Source organism: Heterodontus francisci, chromosome 9 (assembly GCF_036365525.1).
Source record: "Heterodontus francisci isolate sHetFra1 chromosome 9, sHetFra1.hap1, whole genome shotgun sequence".
In the NCBI taxonomy this organism is placed as follows: domain Eukaryota; kingdom Metazoa; phylum Chordata; class Chondrichthyes; order Heterodontiformes; family Heterodontidae; genus Heterodontus; species Heterodontus francisci.
The window spans coordinates 39,289,395-39,304,100 of record NC_090379.1 but is presented as its reverse complement, the minus strand read 5'-3'; the positions used below and the strand labels follow the sequence as shown (position 1 = coordinate 39,304,100).

The 14,706-nt window shown below is 43.6% G+C and overlaps 1 protein-coding gene across 3 annotated transcripts in view; it reads right to left on the bottom strand.

Annotated features, from left to right (window-relative positions):
- Positions 1-14,706, bottom strand: part of LOC137373686 (TOG array regulator of axonemal microtubules protein 1) — a 167,627-nt gene that overhangs the window by 75,328 nt on the left and 77,593 nt on the right. For all 3 annotated transcript variants that reach the window (XM_068038853.1, XM_068038854.1, XM_068038855.1), the window contains exons 8-11: positions 13,959-14,141; positions 9,366-9,464; positions 8,872-9,053; positions 1,798-1,969 (exon numbers count right to left, since the gene is read on the bottom strand). In XM_068038853.1, the coding sequence (XP_067894954.1) occupies positions 1,798-1,969; positions 8,872-9,053; positions 9,366-9,464; positions 13,959-14,141 (636 nt within the window). The remainder of the gene's footprint in view (positions 1-1,797; positions 1,970-8,871; positions 9,054-9,365; positions 9,465-13,958; positions 14,142-14,706) is intronic.

Below are 14,706 nucleotides of genomic sequence, written 5' to 3'. Positions count from 1 at the left end.
TAAACAATCTGACAGAACAGAGGTAATGGAGAGGTAGAGCAAGGTGTCATTAGTGTACATGTGGAAGCTGGCCCCATGTCTACGGCCAAGGGGAAGCTTGTGGAGGAGGAGGGCTCAAGGATAAACCCTTGAGAACACTGCAGAGGTTGGAAGAGAAGCCATTGTTAGAAATGCTGGCCCCGATATTCACAGGGAAGGAGCCAGAGTTGAGCGCAGAGGATACCTGCGAGTACAAATTTCCCAGGAGGTCCTGTCTAATTTCTTTTAACTCCATTTCCTGGGCAGCAGCCAGCTGGATTGCGATACTGGCTGCCTGGCAGGCAGAAAGAGGAAGAACAGAGGAAGGAGGGAGAGATGCTGTTGGGAAGCTAGAAGAGGACATTGAGGGGAGAGGAAGACTGGACAGGGTGCCCAGTGCAAAGGGAGGAGGGTGGAGATGACACTGAACAGCGGTTGAGGAGCGGTCATGATAGGAAGAGGACATCAGGAAGGAATGAGAGTATATTAGGCTAGGAGGGGAATGAAATGAACGGGGTCCAATTGTGGGGAGGGAAGCAGGTAAGCTTGAGGGCCGGGAGGAAGCACTCCTGCGTCTCCTGGCCCACAAGAATTACTCTAAAGGCACTTATCTGATAGATCTTCCCTTTTCGCCTCCCTTCAGCTGCCATGTTTCCCAAGCTCTGGGAAACTTGGTCAGCAGGCATTAGAGTCATACAACATAGAAACAGGCCCTTCAGCCCACCGCGTCCATGCCGACCATAATGCCTATCTATACTAATCCCACCTGCCTGCATTAATTCCATATCCCTCTATGCCTTGCTCATTCAAGTACCTGTCCAGATGTCTCTTAAATGTTGCTACTGTTCCTGCCTCCACCACCTCCTCAGGCAGCTCATTCCAGATACCCACTATTCTTTGTGTGAAAAATTTACCCCTTTGATCCCCTTTAAACCTCCTCCCTCTCACCTTAAATCTATGCCCTCCAGTTTTAGTCACCCTGGCTATCTACCCTATCTATGCCTCTCATAATTTTATATACCTCTATCAGAAGTAAAAACTCTGGCTAAATTTGAGATAAACAGCCTCTTTAAAATATTTTAATGCTAGATCCACAGTTAAAACCAGAACTGGAGATGAGTTGGGCTCGGTCAAAAATAGAATTTGGGGTTAAAATTACCCCCGCTTTGTCTATGATCGCATTGGTAAAAGTGAAACCAAGGGAGGGCAGTCCCACTGAGCAGAGCACTACAGGTTGCACAGAGGTCAATCCACCATGGCCAAGATCTCACAAAATAACATACCGAGTTAGGAGAAAGATGACGAGGGAAAAAAGGGAAGATAGGGAGATCCAAATCATTTCAAATAGTTTTTGTTAAATGTTTAATTTATAAATACAAGGTTAATTGCAGCAATACTACTCCTGAGTGGTGTTTAACTTAGCACTGGTGATTTATATTCATGTCACAATCAATGTTCACATGTAGCAATCCTAAAGCCCCCACAAAGGCTGCTTACAAGTTGGCCCCTTTAAGTTACCGCGCATACTCAGCTGTGCAAAAAAATGTAAAGGGGCCTCGCTTCAACAAATTATTCACGCACTCCAAAAGAAAATTAGAGTGTTTGTTGGTCACAATGCAGAAGCTGAATTCTCAATAAACTAGCCAGCACGGAGCAGAGAATTCCCTGAAGGTGCTTGCAAACTAATGATTAAATACATATTCTTAAGACTTTCCTAAATAAAATGAGAAAAAATGGCCACAATTGACAAACAGAAGTTGATCGATACAGAAATCTTACTTTCAGTTCCTGTTTTGTTTGGATTTATGTTCCTTAGTCTTTCATGTAATTGTTCTTCCTTCTTTACATGATCTTGAGAATTATGGTCTCCTTGTTCCTCTGAATGATACTGTTGGACTCCTTCTCGTTTCCTTTGCTTCATTTTATCCCGAGCTGATTTTGACATGGAGATCTTTTAAAGAAAGAATATGCATTTATATAGCATTTTTCAAAACCTCAGGGCATCCCTATTCACTTTACAACCAATTAAGTACTTTTTGAAGCGTAGTCACCATTGCAATGTACAAAATGCAGCAATTTGTGGACAGCAAGGTACTACAAACAGCAATGTGATAATAGGACTGTGGGTTCTTTTATATCCACCTGAGGGGGCAGAGTGCAGTACTCCCTCAGTAATGCACCGATGCGTGTGTCTGAATTATGTGCTGAAGTCTCCAGAGCGGGATTTGAACCCGTGACCTTCTGATTCAGAGGCGAGAGTGCTACCCACTGAGCCACAGCTGACACTTATAGTACCTCATAATAAAGGCCTGCTACCCGACCCAAACCCAACATGTGTTGGGTTCAGGTCGGGTCGGGCCGGGCCGGACACGCTCTATCACAGGTAAGTGACTCCACTGTTAATTTAATTTTTGGACTAGAAAGGTGGTTTTGTTAGATATTTTAAGCTTGTGCAGATCAGCAACAAAGTGAAAAATGGAAGGGTCGGGTCGGGAGCAGGAATGAATGGAAGGACTCGGGCCGGATGTGGTTTTGTCGGGCTCGGGTCAGGTTTTTCTTTTGCAGACTTGAGCAGGCCTTTACCTCATAATGCCTCAGAAATGTTGCAAAGTCTTCTTGTACAATCAATTGCTTTGAAGTTCAGTTATTGTTAGGTGGAGAAATGTAGCAGCTATTTTGTGCACAGCAAGGTTTCCAAACAGCAATAAGATGACTGAGCAGCTTTTATGTTGTTGGTGGACGGAACAGAAAGTCCTCATCAGGGAACTCCTCTTTGCTGACGATGCTGCTTTAACATCTCACACTGAAGAGTGTCTGCAGAGACTCATCAACAGGTTTGCAGCTGCCTGCAACGAATTTGACCTAACCATCAGCCTCAAGAAAACGAACATCATGGGACAAGACGTCAGAAATGCTCCATCCATCAATATCAGCGACCACGCTCTGGAAGTGGTTCAAGAGTTCACCTACCTAGGCTCAACTATCACCAGTAACCTGTCTCTCGATGCAGAAATCAACAAGCGCACGGGAAAGGCTTCCAGTGATATGTCCAGACTGGCCAAGAGAGTGTGGGAAAATGGCGCACTGACACGGAACACAAAAGTCCGAGTGTATCAAGCCTGTGTCCTCAGTACCTTGCTCTATGGCAGCGAGGCCTGGACAACGTACGTCAGCCAAGAGCGACGTCTCAATTCATTCCATCTTCGCTGCCTCCGGAGAATACTTGGAATCAGGTGGCAGGACCGTATCTCCAACACAGAAGTCCTCGAGGCGGCCAACATCCCCAGCTTATACACACTACTGAGTCAGCGGCGCTTGAGATGGCTTGGCCATGTGAGCCGCATGGAAGATGGCAGGATCCCCAAGGACATATTGTACAGCGAGCTCACCACTGGTATCAGACCCACTGGCCATCCATGTCTCCGCTTTAAAGACGTCTGCAAACGCGACATGAAGTCTTGTGACATTGATCACAAGTCGTGGGAGTCAGCTGCCAGCGATCGCCAGAACTGACGAGCAGCCATAAAGGTGGGGCTAAAGTGTGGCGAGTCAGAGACTTAGCAGTTGGCAGGAAAAAAGACAGAAGCGCAAGGAGAGAGCCAACTGTGTAACAGCCCTGACAAACAAATTTCTCTGCAGCACCTGCAGAAGAGCCTGTCACTCTAGAATTGGCCTTTATAACCACTCCAGGCGCTGCCCCACACACCACTGACCACCTCCAGGCGCTTACCCATTGTCTCGCGAGATAAGGAGGCCAAAGAAGGTGTTGAGAGAGAAATGTTTTTATATCCACTATATCAGTTCACTGTTTCAACTGAAATTTCCCCCAAGGAAATTGGTCCTGGTCCTGCCCAGATGCAATCCATCCAGCTTGTACTGATCCCATCTTCCCCAGAACTGGTCCCAATGTCCAGGAATCTGAATCCCTCCCCACTACACCATTTCTCCAGCCACGTATTCATCTGATATATCCTATTTCTGCTCTCACTAGCACATGGCACTGGTAGTTATCCTGAGATTACTACCTTTGAGGTCCTACTTTCTAAATTTACATCCCAACTCCCTATATTCAGCTTGTAGGACTTCATCTCTTTTTTTTTTAACCTATGTCGTTGGTACCAATATGTACCACGACAACTGGCTGCTCGCCCTCCCTCCTCAGAATGCCCTGTTGCCGCTCAGAGACATCCTTGACCAGAGAACCAGGGATGCAACATACCATCGTGTCAGTGTCTACGACGTTAAGGCAGCTGCCAGGATTAAAGATGCACTACCAATTTATCACAGGAAGTGCTTATGGCTAGATCGTTCTAGCAAACTAACCTTACATTAAGTTGGATGGAAGCCCAGTAATATGCTATGTATATATAGGATACGAACTGTAATCCTCATCCATTTAATATTCCAGTAATCCTATTAAGTACAAAAGGAATTTTATGATTGAATTTCCATTGAAAGTTAGTGAATTGGCACCCCGATCGATGGAAAAGAAAGTTGGGCAGAGTATAAAATATTCTGCCAATTTGTTATTGCGATTTGTTTATATGACTGATTGCACCTGAACGCAACTACTAGCTCCCACTGGCCACTCTCCCCCTTCAGCAACTTGCTTTCAACCCCTCCTCCCCACCGGCCACTTCCTCCCCCAACAGCCTCCACCCCCCCCCCCCGCCACACTCTCTAGATCTTGCTGCTCTCCCTCACTACCCTGGCCGACTGTTCCCTGCTTGTGCCACCCCGCTCACTCGCTCCCTCCCCGCTTCTCCCCCACCACCCCACCCACTAGCTCCAGGTCGCACCGCTTCCCTCCTCTTGGCCACTCACTCCCACGTGTGATCAGTCTCCATGCGCCGCCCGAAGAAAAGGCGGACCGCAAGGGGTATCAGGGCAACATAGGAGCGAGTGGCCAAGTGGAGGGAGGCAGCGCGGTCTACAGCTAGCGGCTGGCGCTGGAAAGAGAAGCGGGGGGTGAGCGGCCAGAGAGTGGAGTGGTGTGAATCGAGGAACAATCAGCTGGGGGAGTGGTGGGGAACAGCAGGGAGATATGGAGCGAGTGGCTGAGGGGAGGGTGGGTGGGGTGGGGGTGGGAGAAAAAAAAAAGTGTCGAGGCCTGGAGCGAGTTGCCGAGGGGAGAAAGCTCTAGCCTCAGTCTCCCATTCAGCCGCTTCCTCCAGCCAAGTGGGGGGGGGCTGGATACCTGATGATACTTTATCTTGCATGCGCGAAGATGGACCAGGCATGGATACGCGATGATGTTGGCGCTGTGCAATGACGTCATCCCACGCATGTGCCACTTAGTCCTGGCAAGATGTAGCTGCACATGTGCAACTTGGCACACTCTGATGACGTCAACGGGCCGCTGCATTGTTAGGAGTCAGGAGTGTTTAAGAAATACTCTGCCTCTGTTTTTTCTACCAAAGTGGATCACTTCACACTTATTCACATTATATGCCATCTGCCATGTTCTTGCCCATTCACTTAGCTTGTCTAAATCCCCTTGAAGCCACCTTGCATCCTCCTCACAACTTACATTCCCTCCTAGTTTTGTCAATAAATTTGGAAATAATACAATTGGTCCCCATATCCAAATCATTTATATAGATTGTTAACAGCTGTGGCCCAAGCACTGATCCTTGCAGTACCCCACTAGTAACAGCCTGCCATCCTGAGAATGACCCATTTATTCCCACTCTCTGTTTGTCTGTTAACCAATTCTCAATCCATGGCATTATATTACCCTCAATCCTATGGGCTCTAATTTTGTTTACTAACCTCCTGTGTGGGACCTTAACAAAAGCCTTCTGAAAATCCAAATACACCACATCCACTGGTTCTCCTTTATCTATGCCACAAGTAACATCCTCAAAAAACTCCAAGAGGTTTGTCAAATATGATTTCCCTTTCACAAATCCATGTTGACTCTGTACAATCATATTATTTTCCAAGTGTCCAGTTATCTCATCTTTTATAACAGTTTCTAACATTTTCCCTACTACTGACTTCAAACAAGCAGGTCTTTAGTTCTCCGTTTTCTCTCTCTCCCTTCTTAAATAATGGGGTTACATTTGCTACTTTTCAGTCTGCAGGAACCCTTCCAGAATCTATAGAATTTTGAAATATAACCACCAATGCATCCACTATCTCTATAGCCACCTCCGTCAATGGAATGTAGCTCATCTGGTGCAGGGGATTTATCAACTTGCAATCCAATTAATTTTTCGAGTACTACCTCTTTATTGATACTAGTTACTTTCAGTTCCTCATTTTTACAAGTCCCTTGGTTCTCTAGTATTTCTGGGAGATTTTCTGTGTCTTCCACTGTGAAGACAGGCGCAAAGTAATTGTTTAGTCTCTGCCATTTCCTCATTCTCCACCACAAACTCTCCTGTCTCTGCCTGCAATGGATCCACATTCGTCCTTGCTAATAGTTTCCTTTTCACACACCTAAAGAAGCTTTTACAGTCCGCCTTTTTGTTTCTAGCAAGCTTACATTCATAATCTCTTTTCCTTTTATCAGTTTCTTGGGCCTGCTTTGGAATTTAAATTGCTCCCAATCCTTGGCTTACCACTTTTTCTGGTGACCTCATAAGCTACTTCCTTTGATCTAATGCAATCCTTAACTTTTGTTCGCCACAGTTGGTTCACCTTTCCTGTTGGGTTTGTGTGTCTTACAGGAATGTATAGCTGTTGTAAACCATGCAATACTTCTTTAAATACTAGCCATTGCCTGTCCACCATGAAATCTGAATGTATTTTCCCAATCCACCATAGCCAACTTGCCCCTCATACCTTTATAGTTTCCTTTGTTCGGATTTAAGACCCTAGTTTCAGAATGGACTATATCTCTTTCAAACATAACATTGAATTCCATCGTATTGTGGTCACTATTTCCTAATGGCTCCTTTACTCCTTTAATGGCTCCAGGTTATTAATTAGCCCTTTCTCATTACATAATACTAAATCTAAAATAGCCCGATCCCTAGTTGGTTCTTCAGTATACTGCTCCAGAAACTCATCTGGTACACACTCCCGGAATTCATCCTCCACAAAATTAGTCTTAATTAGGTTTACCCAATCTACACGTAAATTGAAGTTGCCCATTATTGCCCATGCTACATGCAGCTCTAATTTACTGATTTATCCCATGCCCAACATTACCACTACAGTTTGGTGGCCTGTAAACAACTCCCACCAATGTTTGCTGACCCCTGCTGTTTCGTAGCTCCACCCAAACCAATTCTACATCTTGTTCATTCAATCCAAGATCCCCTCACTAATGTACTGATCTTGTCCCTTATTAACAGCGTTACCCCACTTCCTTTTCCCCTCCACCTATCCCTCCTAAATGACAAATATCCCTGTCCTGGTCACCCTGTAACCACGTTTCCGTAATGTCAATTAATTCATACCCATTTACCTCTATTTTTGTGCCTTCAAATCATCTATCTTGTTGCGAATGCTGCCTGCATTCAGATAAAGTGCCCTTAACTTTGTCTTATTCCACATTCCGATCCTATTTGACGTTTGCTTTCGTCTCGTCTGCCTTCCAATTTCGCTTACTACTTCCTGTTACCAGTTTTGCTTCCCTCTAATCTGAGCTTTCTCTTAGGTTCCCAACCCCTTGACAGTTTAGTTTAAACCCTCCCAAACAGCACTAGCAAATCTCCCTGCAAGGATGTTCATCCCAGTCTTGCTAAGATTATCTTGTCCATCTTGTACAGGTCCCACCTACCCCAGAACCGATCCCAATGCCTCAGAAACCTGATGCCCTCTCTCCTGCACCAATTCTCCAGCCACGTGCTAAATTGCTTAATCTCCTATTCTTATGCTCACTAGCATGTGGCACTGGGAGTAATCCCGAGAAGGAGGTGTAAACTAGAGTGGGTGCATTCAATGTCAAATCAGGTACAGAAAATGAAAATAAATACAGGGAAAGAAAAATTGGATTGAGAAAAACAGGAAGGAAAAATCAAACCTTTAATAAAAGGGTGCTTTGTCTTGAAGTGATAAGACTTCACTTTCTTTGGGTAGCTTAGCTCAAATCTACTGCAAAATACAGCAACTTATCATTCAATGCATTTCAGTGGCGAGGTAGAGAGTGAGATGCTGTTTTCCATGAAGGAACTCAGACAACAACTTTTGGATAGCTGTGTTTAATCATGCATCTGTCCCTCACCTGAAGTTCCTTTACCATTTGCGCATAAAGGCAAATGCCATGAACATCACCTTTACTTTGACAGCAAAATGTGGCTCAATATCATGTATTGTGAATTATGTGTCAACTCTTTTTAAAAATACATTCACAGGATGTGGACACCGCTGGCAAGGCCAGCATTTATTGCCTATGCTACCTGCCCTTGAAAAGGTGGTGGTGAGCCGCCTTCTTGAATACAGCTGAATGGCTGGATTTGAATCCATCAAACACTGATGGGATGAAAGTTTTCTCACTCTGATTATATTACTGTTTTAGTCTCAATAAGTTCCCTGTGAACATGATTCTACAACATAAAATTCACAAGTTGATTCAAACTGAATTTTAAATAACAAAGCCACAAAGTTATCGCATACAGAATGACTGCTGAGATTGAGGTTAATGACATTAATGTGTCATAACGAGGTAATTTAGCTCTGCATCAAATCTAAACTGAGAATTCTTGACAAGTGCAGGAATAAAGGTTCCAGTATTATATATTCTGTATTATAGTTTAAAAACCGTGAAGTGCATTACTGTGCATGAACAGATCAGAAGTGTTCACTTCCTAACATCATAATATTGTAATACTTTGCTTGCATCCAGCCCTTTTGTTCTAAACAGGATAACCTCCTATTTGTCAATCGCTATAGTAGCATTACCTCTCGATCATTCTCTGAAGCATCAAAGCCAGTTTGACTACTCTGATGTACAGCCCTTCCGTAGATTCCTGAAGGAGGATCCATTGTTTTCCTGAGATCACACGTATCATCCCCATTGTCAAGAGACGGGATAATGGCTTGGCTGTATGTTAATGGAACTGACTGGGGACTTCCAAAGACTCCTTATGGGAAGGAAGCAAAAAAAAAAATTGGCAAAATGCTATCTTATTTGCAAAAATGCATGTCAATACACCAACTAATTTCCAAATTTACTGATTTATAAATAGCAAAACAAAAATAATCCCGTACCAAAGAATGAACTATAGAAGAATTTTCACAGAATTATAGCATTTAATCATCAACAATCTGGACAGTATTGTTTAGCTCTGACATTCTATGGAATACAGCACTTTCATTGAATAGAATTCAGAAATTTTTCATTATGGTGTATGGGGAAACATGAAGAAAAACGAACAACTGCTCAATAAACCTACCTTTTCCTACAATAACAACAGAGTCCTCAGAGAACCCACTTCCAGAACATATATCGTGGTTGTTCATCTGCTGCGTACTGGGGGTAGATCCTGTCAGTCCTAAAACAGTTATTAGTTGGTTAAAAAAATAACTTGCACTTATTTAGTACCTTTTACAACCGTAGGATGTTCCAAAGCACTTCATAGCAATGAAGTATAGTCAGTGTTGTATAGAAATGTGACAGCCATTAGTTTCAGATGAGGACCGCTCACCATCTCAAAGTTATTTGCACCTGTAAGCATGAAGGACAGAGGGTTTCTGGCTAAACAACATAATGCAGGTGCCACAGCTCTCCTCATACGGAGATTTAGGAGTAGTGGCTGTGGAGGTGAGGCGTGGGGGGTGGCTTTGATGGGGAAGACGTCTCCTTATTTAATATGGTAGTTATGATTGGTAGCTCACCCAACCAACCCTTGACAGAGTGTCCTGGGGAAGAGGCAGATATTTGTTGGGCTAGATTTTGCAACAGGGGAAGGGGTTGATGGCGAACCATCAGTGTTCGCCATCATTCCCCCTCTGAAATTGATTGCAACTTCAGGATGTCAGTCATGCAAAGATCAGTACAGTAAGCGGGAGGTTGCGGTCTGTCACTAAGCCTGGACTGTGAACCTCCCCCAGATCTGGCAATCACTGAAATCAGTGAGAATTTTCAATTTTCCTGCTCCCACATCGCCGCTTGAAACCCCTTAATAAGTTACACTTTGCTCAATCATGTGTAGTTGGGTTCTTATCAGCAATGTGATTAATAAAATTTGATGAACAGAACGGGCCCTAAGAAAATAATTTTATAATTGTGGATTGCTGTTAAATGATGAGTTTTTTTTTAAACTAAATATTTTTAATAATTTAAAAAAGTTTTTCAGAATATTTTTCTACACCTTCAGCCCATATAGATTTTTAAAAGTGATTTTAGTCCTTTTTGTTTCCTGTTTGTGTGTCTGTGAAAATCCATTAATGGATTTGCTTGGACAGCCTGATGATATCACTGCTGCTCCACTTTGGGAATCCCCAGTAAAGAACGCTGCAATTAGTTACAGTACTATTGCACAGTGATAGAGGTAAAATTCTCACCAGAGATCACAGGATCTCTCAGCGAGACCTACTAGGAGGCCAGTGGCGAGCGCCCCTGCTTTGCGCGGACCGGGACGTTACGTTTTTGGCTTCCCTCCTTGCTCTCTCTGTAAAGATGGTCTGCGGCAGACATAAGTATAAAATAGTCAGACTGAAAGGAGTAGAGAATTTATTTTTCTAAAGTTGGACAGTCAATGATACTGACCAGTGTAGCGAGATAGGCCCATGTCGAGGGTAAATTTAATATTTCTGATATTACAAAAAGTGAAAGGAAATAGGTAAAACTTGACGTTAAAATACTATTCAGTTTGCTCATGTATTTCATGTAAAATAAGTCAGTTTGTTGCTTTACAACTGATTTTGTCTCACTGGAGAGTTTACTGGGTTACCTTCCAGAAGATAGGAGACATACATCTGAGATCACAGTATCAAGTGCACACCATGAAAGAAAATGCTCCCATACAGACTACATTATCGCCTGACTAGATTTCTGGCAGGAAGACATCATCTACAATCTGCTTATGGAGTGACTGGTGACACTGAACTCAAGAATATCTTGCGCATAACTGAAATTTCTAATGCTGCAATAAGTAAAAGGGGTAAACTTTCAGATTTACAGATTTAAAAGGGTAAAGACAACTTTCAGAAATATTAAATTCTTTGAGATGAAACGAATTTAAATTTGTGACAGTAAGCAGAACTTGATATAATACTTCTTTTATAGCAACAGTATTGGAGTTTTGAGCAACTATTCTTAGTCAGATGTTTTATCATGAAACAAATTGTAATCCAAATCATGCCCATCGCTGAACTTGAATTTTGTAAAATCAGCTGCAATTCCTCTCAAATAAATTAGCAGGACTTCTTGTTCAAGGTAGCACTTTTTGCACAATCTACAATGTTTATATAGGATTCTAAATCATTTTCAATGGGAAATATTTGTATTTTCTTCTCCTGAATTGAATTCATCCATAAATTGCATTATTTATTCCATTTAGTTTCATCTACTTTACAATTTCATCTGTGATTTGCAGCATCCTAATATATATAGATGGACCGCTGGGTTGAGCACTACCTAGAACTGTACTCCAGGGAGAATGCTGTCACTGAGACTGCCCTCAATGCAGCCCAGCCTCTACCAGTCATGGATGAGCTGGACATACAGCCAACCAAATCGGAACTCAGTGATGCCATTGATTCCCTAGCCAGCGGAAAAGCCCCTGGGAAGGACAGCATTACCCCTGAAATAATCAAGAGTGCCAAGCCTGCTATACTCTCAGCACTACATGAACTGCTATGCCTGTGCTGGGACGAGGGAGCAGTACCCCAGGACATGCGCGATGCCAACATCATCACCCTCTATAAAAACAAAGGTGACCGCGGTGACTGCAACAACTACCGTGGAATCTCCCTGCTCAGCATAGTGGGGAAAGTCTTTGCTCGAGTCGCTCTGAACAGGCTCCAGAAGCTGGCCGAGCGCGTCTACCCTGAGGCACAGTGTGGCTTTCGTGCAGAGAGATCGACTATTGACATGCTGTTCTCCCTTCGTCAGATACAGGAGAAATGCCGTGAACAACAGATGCCCCTCTACATTGCTTTCATTGATCTCACCAAAGCCTTTGACCTCGTCAGCAGACGTGGTCTCTTCAGACTACTAGAAAAGATCGGATGTCCACCAAAGCTACTAAGTATCATCACCTCATTCCATGACAATATGAAAGGCACAATTCAACATGGTGGCTCCTCATCAGAGCCCTTTCCTATCCTGAGTGGTGTGAAACAGGGCTGTGTTCTCGCACCCACACTTTTTGGGATTTTCTTCTCCCTGCTGCTTTCACATGCGTTCAAATCCTCTGAAGAAGGAATTTTCCTCCACACAAGATCAGGGGGCAGGTTGTTCAACCTTGCCCGTCTAAGAGCGAAGTCCAAAGTACGGAAAGTCCTCATCAGAGAACTCCTCTTTGCTGACGATGCTGCTTTAACATCTCACACTGAAGAATGCCTGCAGAGTCTCATCGACAGGTTTGCGTCTGCCTGCAATGAATTTGGCCTAACCATCAGCCTCAAGAAAACGAACATCATGGGGCAGGATGTCAGAAATGCTCCATCCATCAATATTGGCGACCACGCTCTGGAAGTGGTTCAAGAGTTCACCTACCTAGGCTCAACTATCACCAGAAACCTGTCTCTAGATGCAGAAATCAACAAGCGCATGGGTAAGGCTTCCACTGCTATGTTCAGACTGGCCAAGAGAGTGTGGGAAAATGGCGCACTGACACGGAACACAAAAGTCCGAGTGTATCAGGCCTGTGTCCTCAGTACCTTGCTCTACGGCAGCGAGGCCTGGACAACGTATGCCAGCCAAGAGCGACGTCTCAATTCATTCCATCTTCGCTGCCTTCGGAGAATACTTGGCATCAGGTGGCAGGACTATATCTCCAACACAGAAGTCCTTGAAGCGGCCAACATCCCCAGCTTATACACACTACTGAGTCAGCGGCGCTTGAGATGGCTTGGCCATGTGAGCCGCATGGAAGATGGCAGGATCCCCAAAGACACATTGTACAGCGAGCTCGCCACTGGTATCAGACCCACCGGCCGTCCATGTCTCCGTTATAAAGACGTCTGCAAACGCGACATGAAATCGTGTGACATTGATCACAAGTCGTGGGAGTCAGTTGCCAGCATTCGCCAGAGCTGGCGGGCAGCCATAAAGACAGGGCTAAATTGTGGCGAGTCGAAGAGACTTAGTAGTTGGCAGGAAAAAAGACAGAGGCGCAAGGGGAGAGCCAACTGTGCAACAGCCCCAACAAACAAATTTCTCTGCAGCACCTGTGGAAGAGCCTGTCACTCCAGAATTGGCCTTTATAGCCACTCCAGGCGCTGCTTCACAAACCACTGACCACCTCCAGGCGCGTATCCATTGTCTCTCGAGATAAGGAGGCCCAAAAGAAAGAATATACAAATATTCAGAACACAAATTTTTCATACAATTGTGCAATTTTGACTTGATGTGATCACAACACAGCTTATAGTCACAAAGAATGCCTTAGCAATAGAAATCTCACTAAGTTTGAAAACAGATATACAAAAAGGGCAACAATTACTTAGGTAATACACTATTAATTCGGGATGTCACTGTATGATTGGTTCCACATATAACACCTCATTACATAACGACAGTTTAAGATGGGTTTTAGACAAATTTTTCTACTGTTCACAAAATTCAAAATGCACACACTCAACAGCAATATCATGAATAAGGGTTGTATTGTTAAAGCAAAGACTATTGTCATATTTAGTTGTAATAATCATGTATAAAAAGGGTTCATTAACCATTACAATTACAGATAGCCATTTAGCAAATAAAACACTATTTGCACTATATATAGCTAAGTGATGAGATATTTATCAATAATGTTCATGACAAATTATGTACAAGATATTTTTCATATAGATCTACTATGAATAACTATACTGACCTCTTGTGGATTTATTACTAGTTATATTTTTTTGCTGCTCTTTGGATTGAAATTTAGAGAGAGAGCTAGAGTGAGACACTTCATTTTGTTTCTCCTCTTCGGAATCTGGGACTCCATTTCCATAAGTCATGCGTTGACCAACAATACTCACGTCAGAGGTTGCTCTATCACGGAAAGTTACTCCTGTTATTTTTTAAAAAAAGCTATTAGTGAGATCATTTTAAAACTATTTTCACTCCCTCTTTTCACTTAGGGTCTTTACTCCTTTCTTATAAATACCATTTAGTATTCGACAGCAATAGTGCAACATATTCACAAGTTTATTATGATCCTTCCTTCGTTAGCATCTTTTACTTTCACACATTGCAGATCAGAAGACAACCACAGGGATGCATTGTGGTGGTGATGGATAATGAAGGAGATGCACCCACTGACCATACCTTCTTTATTAAAAGAAAGGAAAATCCTTATAAATTGCTGTGGATTCCAAGCTGCAGACATCATCTGCTTGCAGCACTTGCCTAGCAGTGGATATTTTGATGGAACGTTCAAGAATGTGGCGGGATGCATCGTTCCTGAAGGTGTTCAAGGAGAGGGGTAAATCAGACTCCGCTGTCGATCCCCACAGTGGAGCCAATCTTCACGCTGCCGTTGCAACGTGGCCGGGTGGTGACAATCCACCTCTATAACCCCCATGTTCCTGTGCTGGATGTACTCAGCTTCCTCGCCGAGGGGGCTGGCAGCAGCA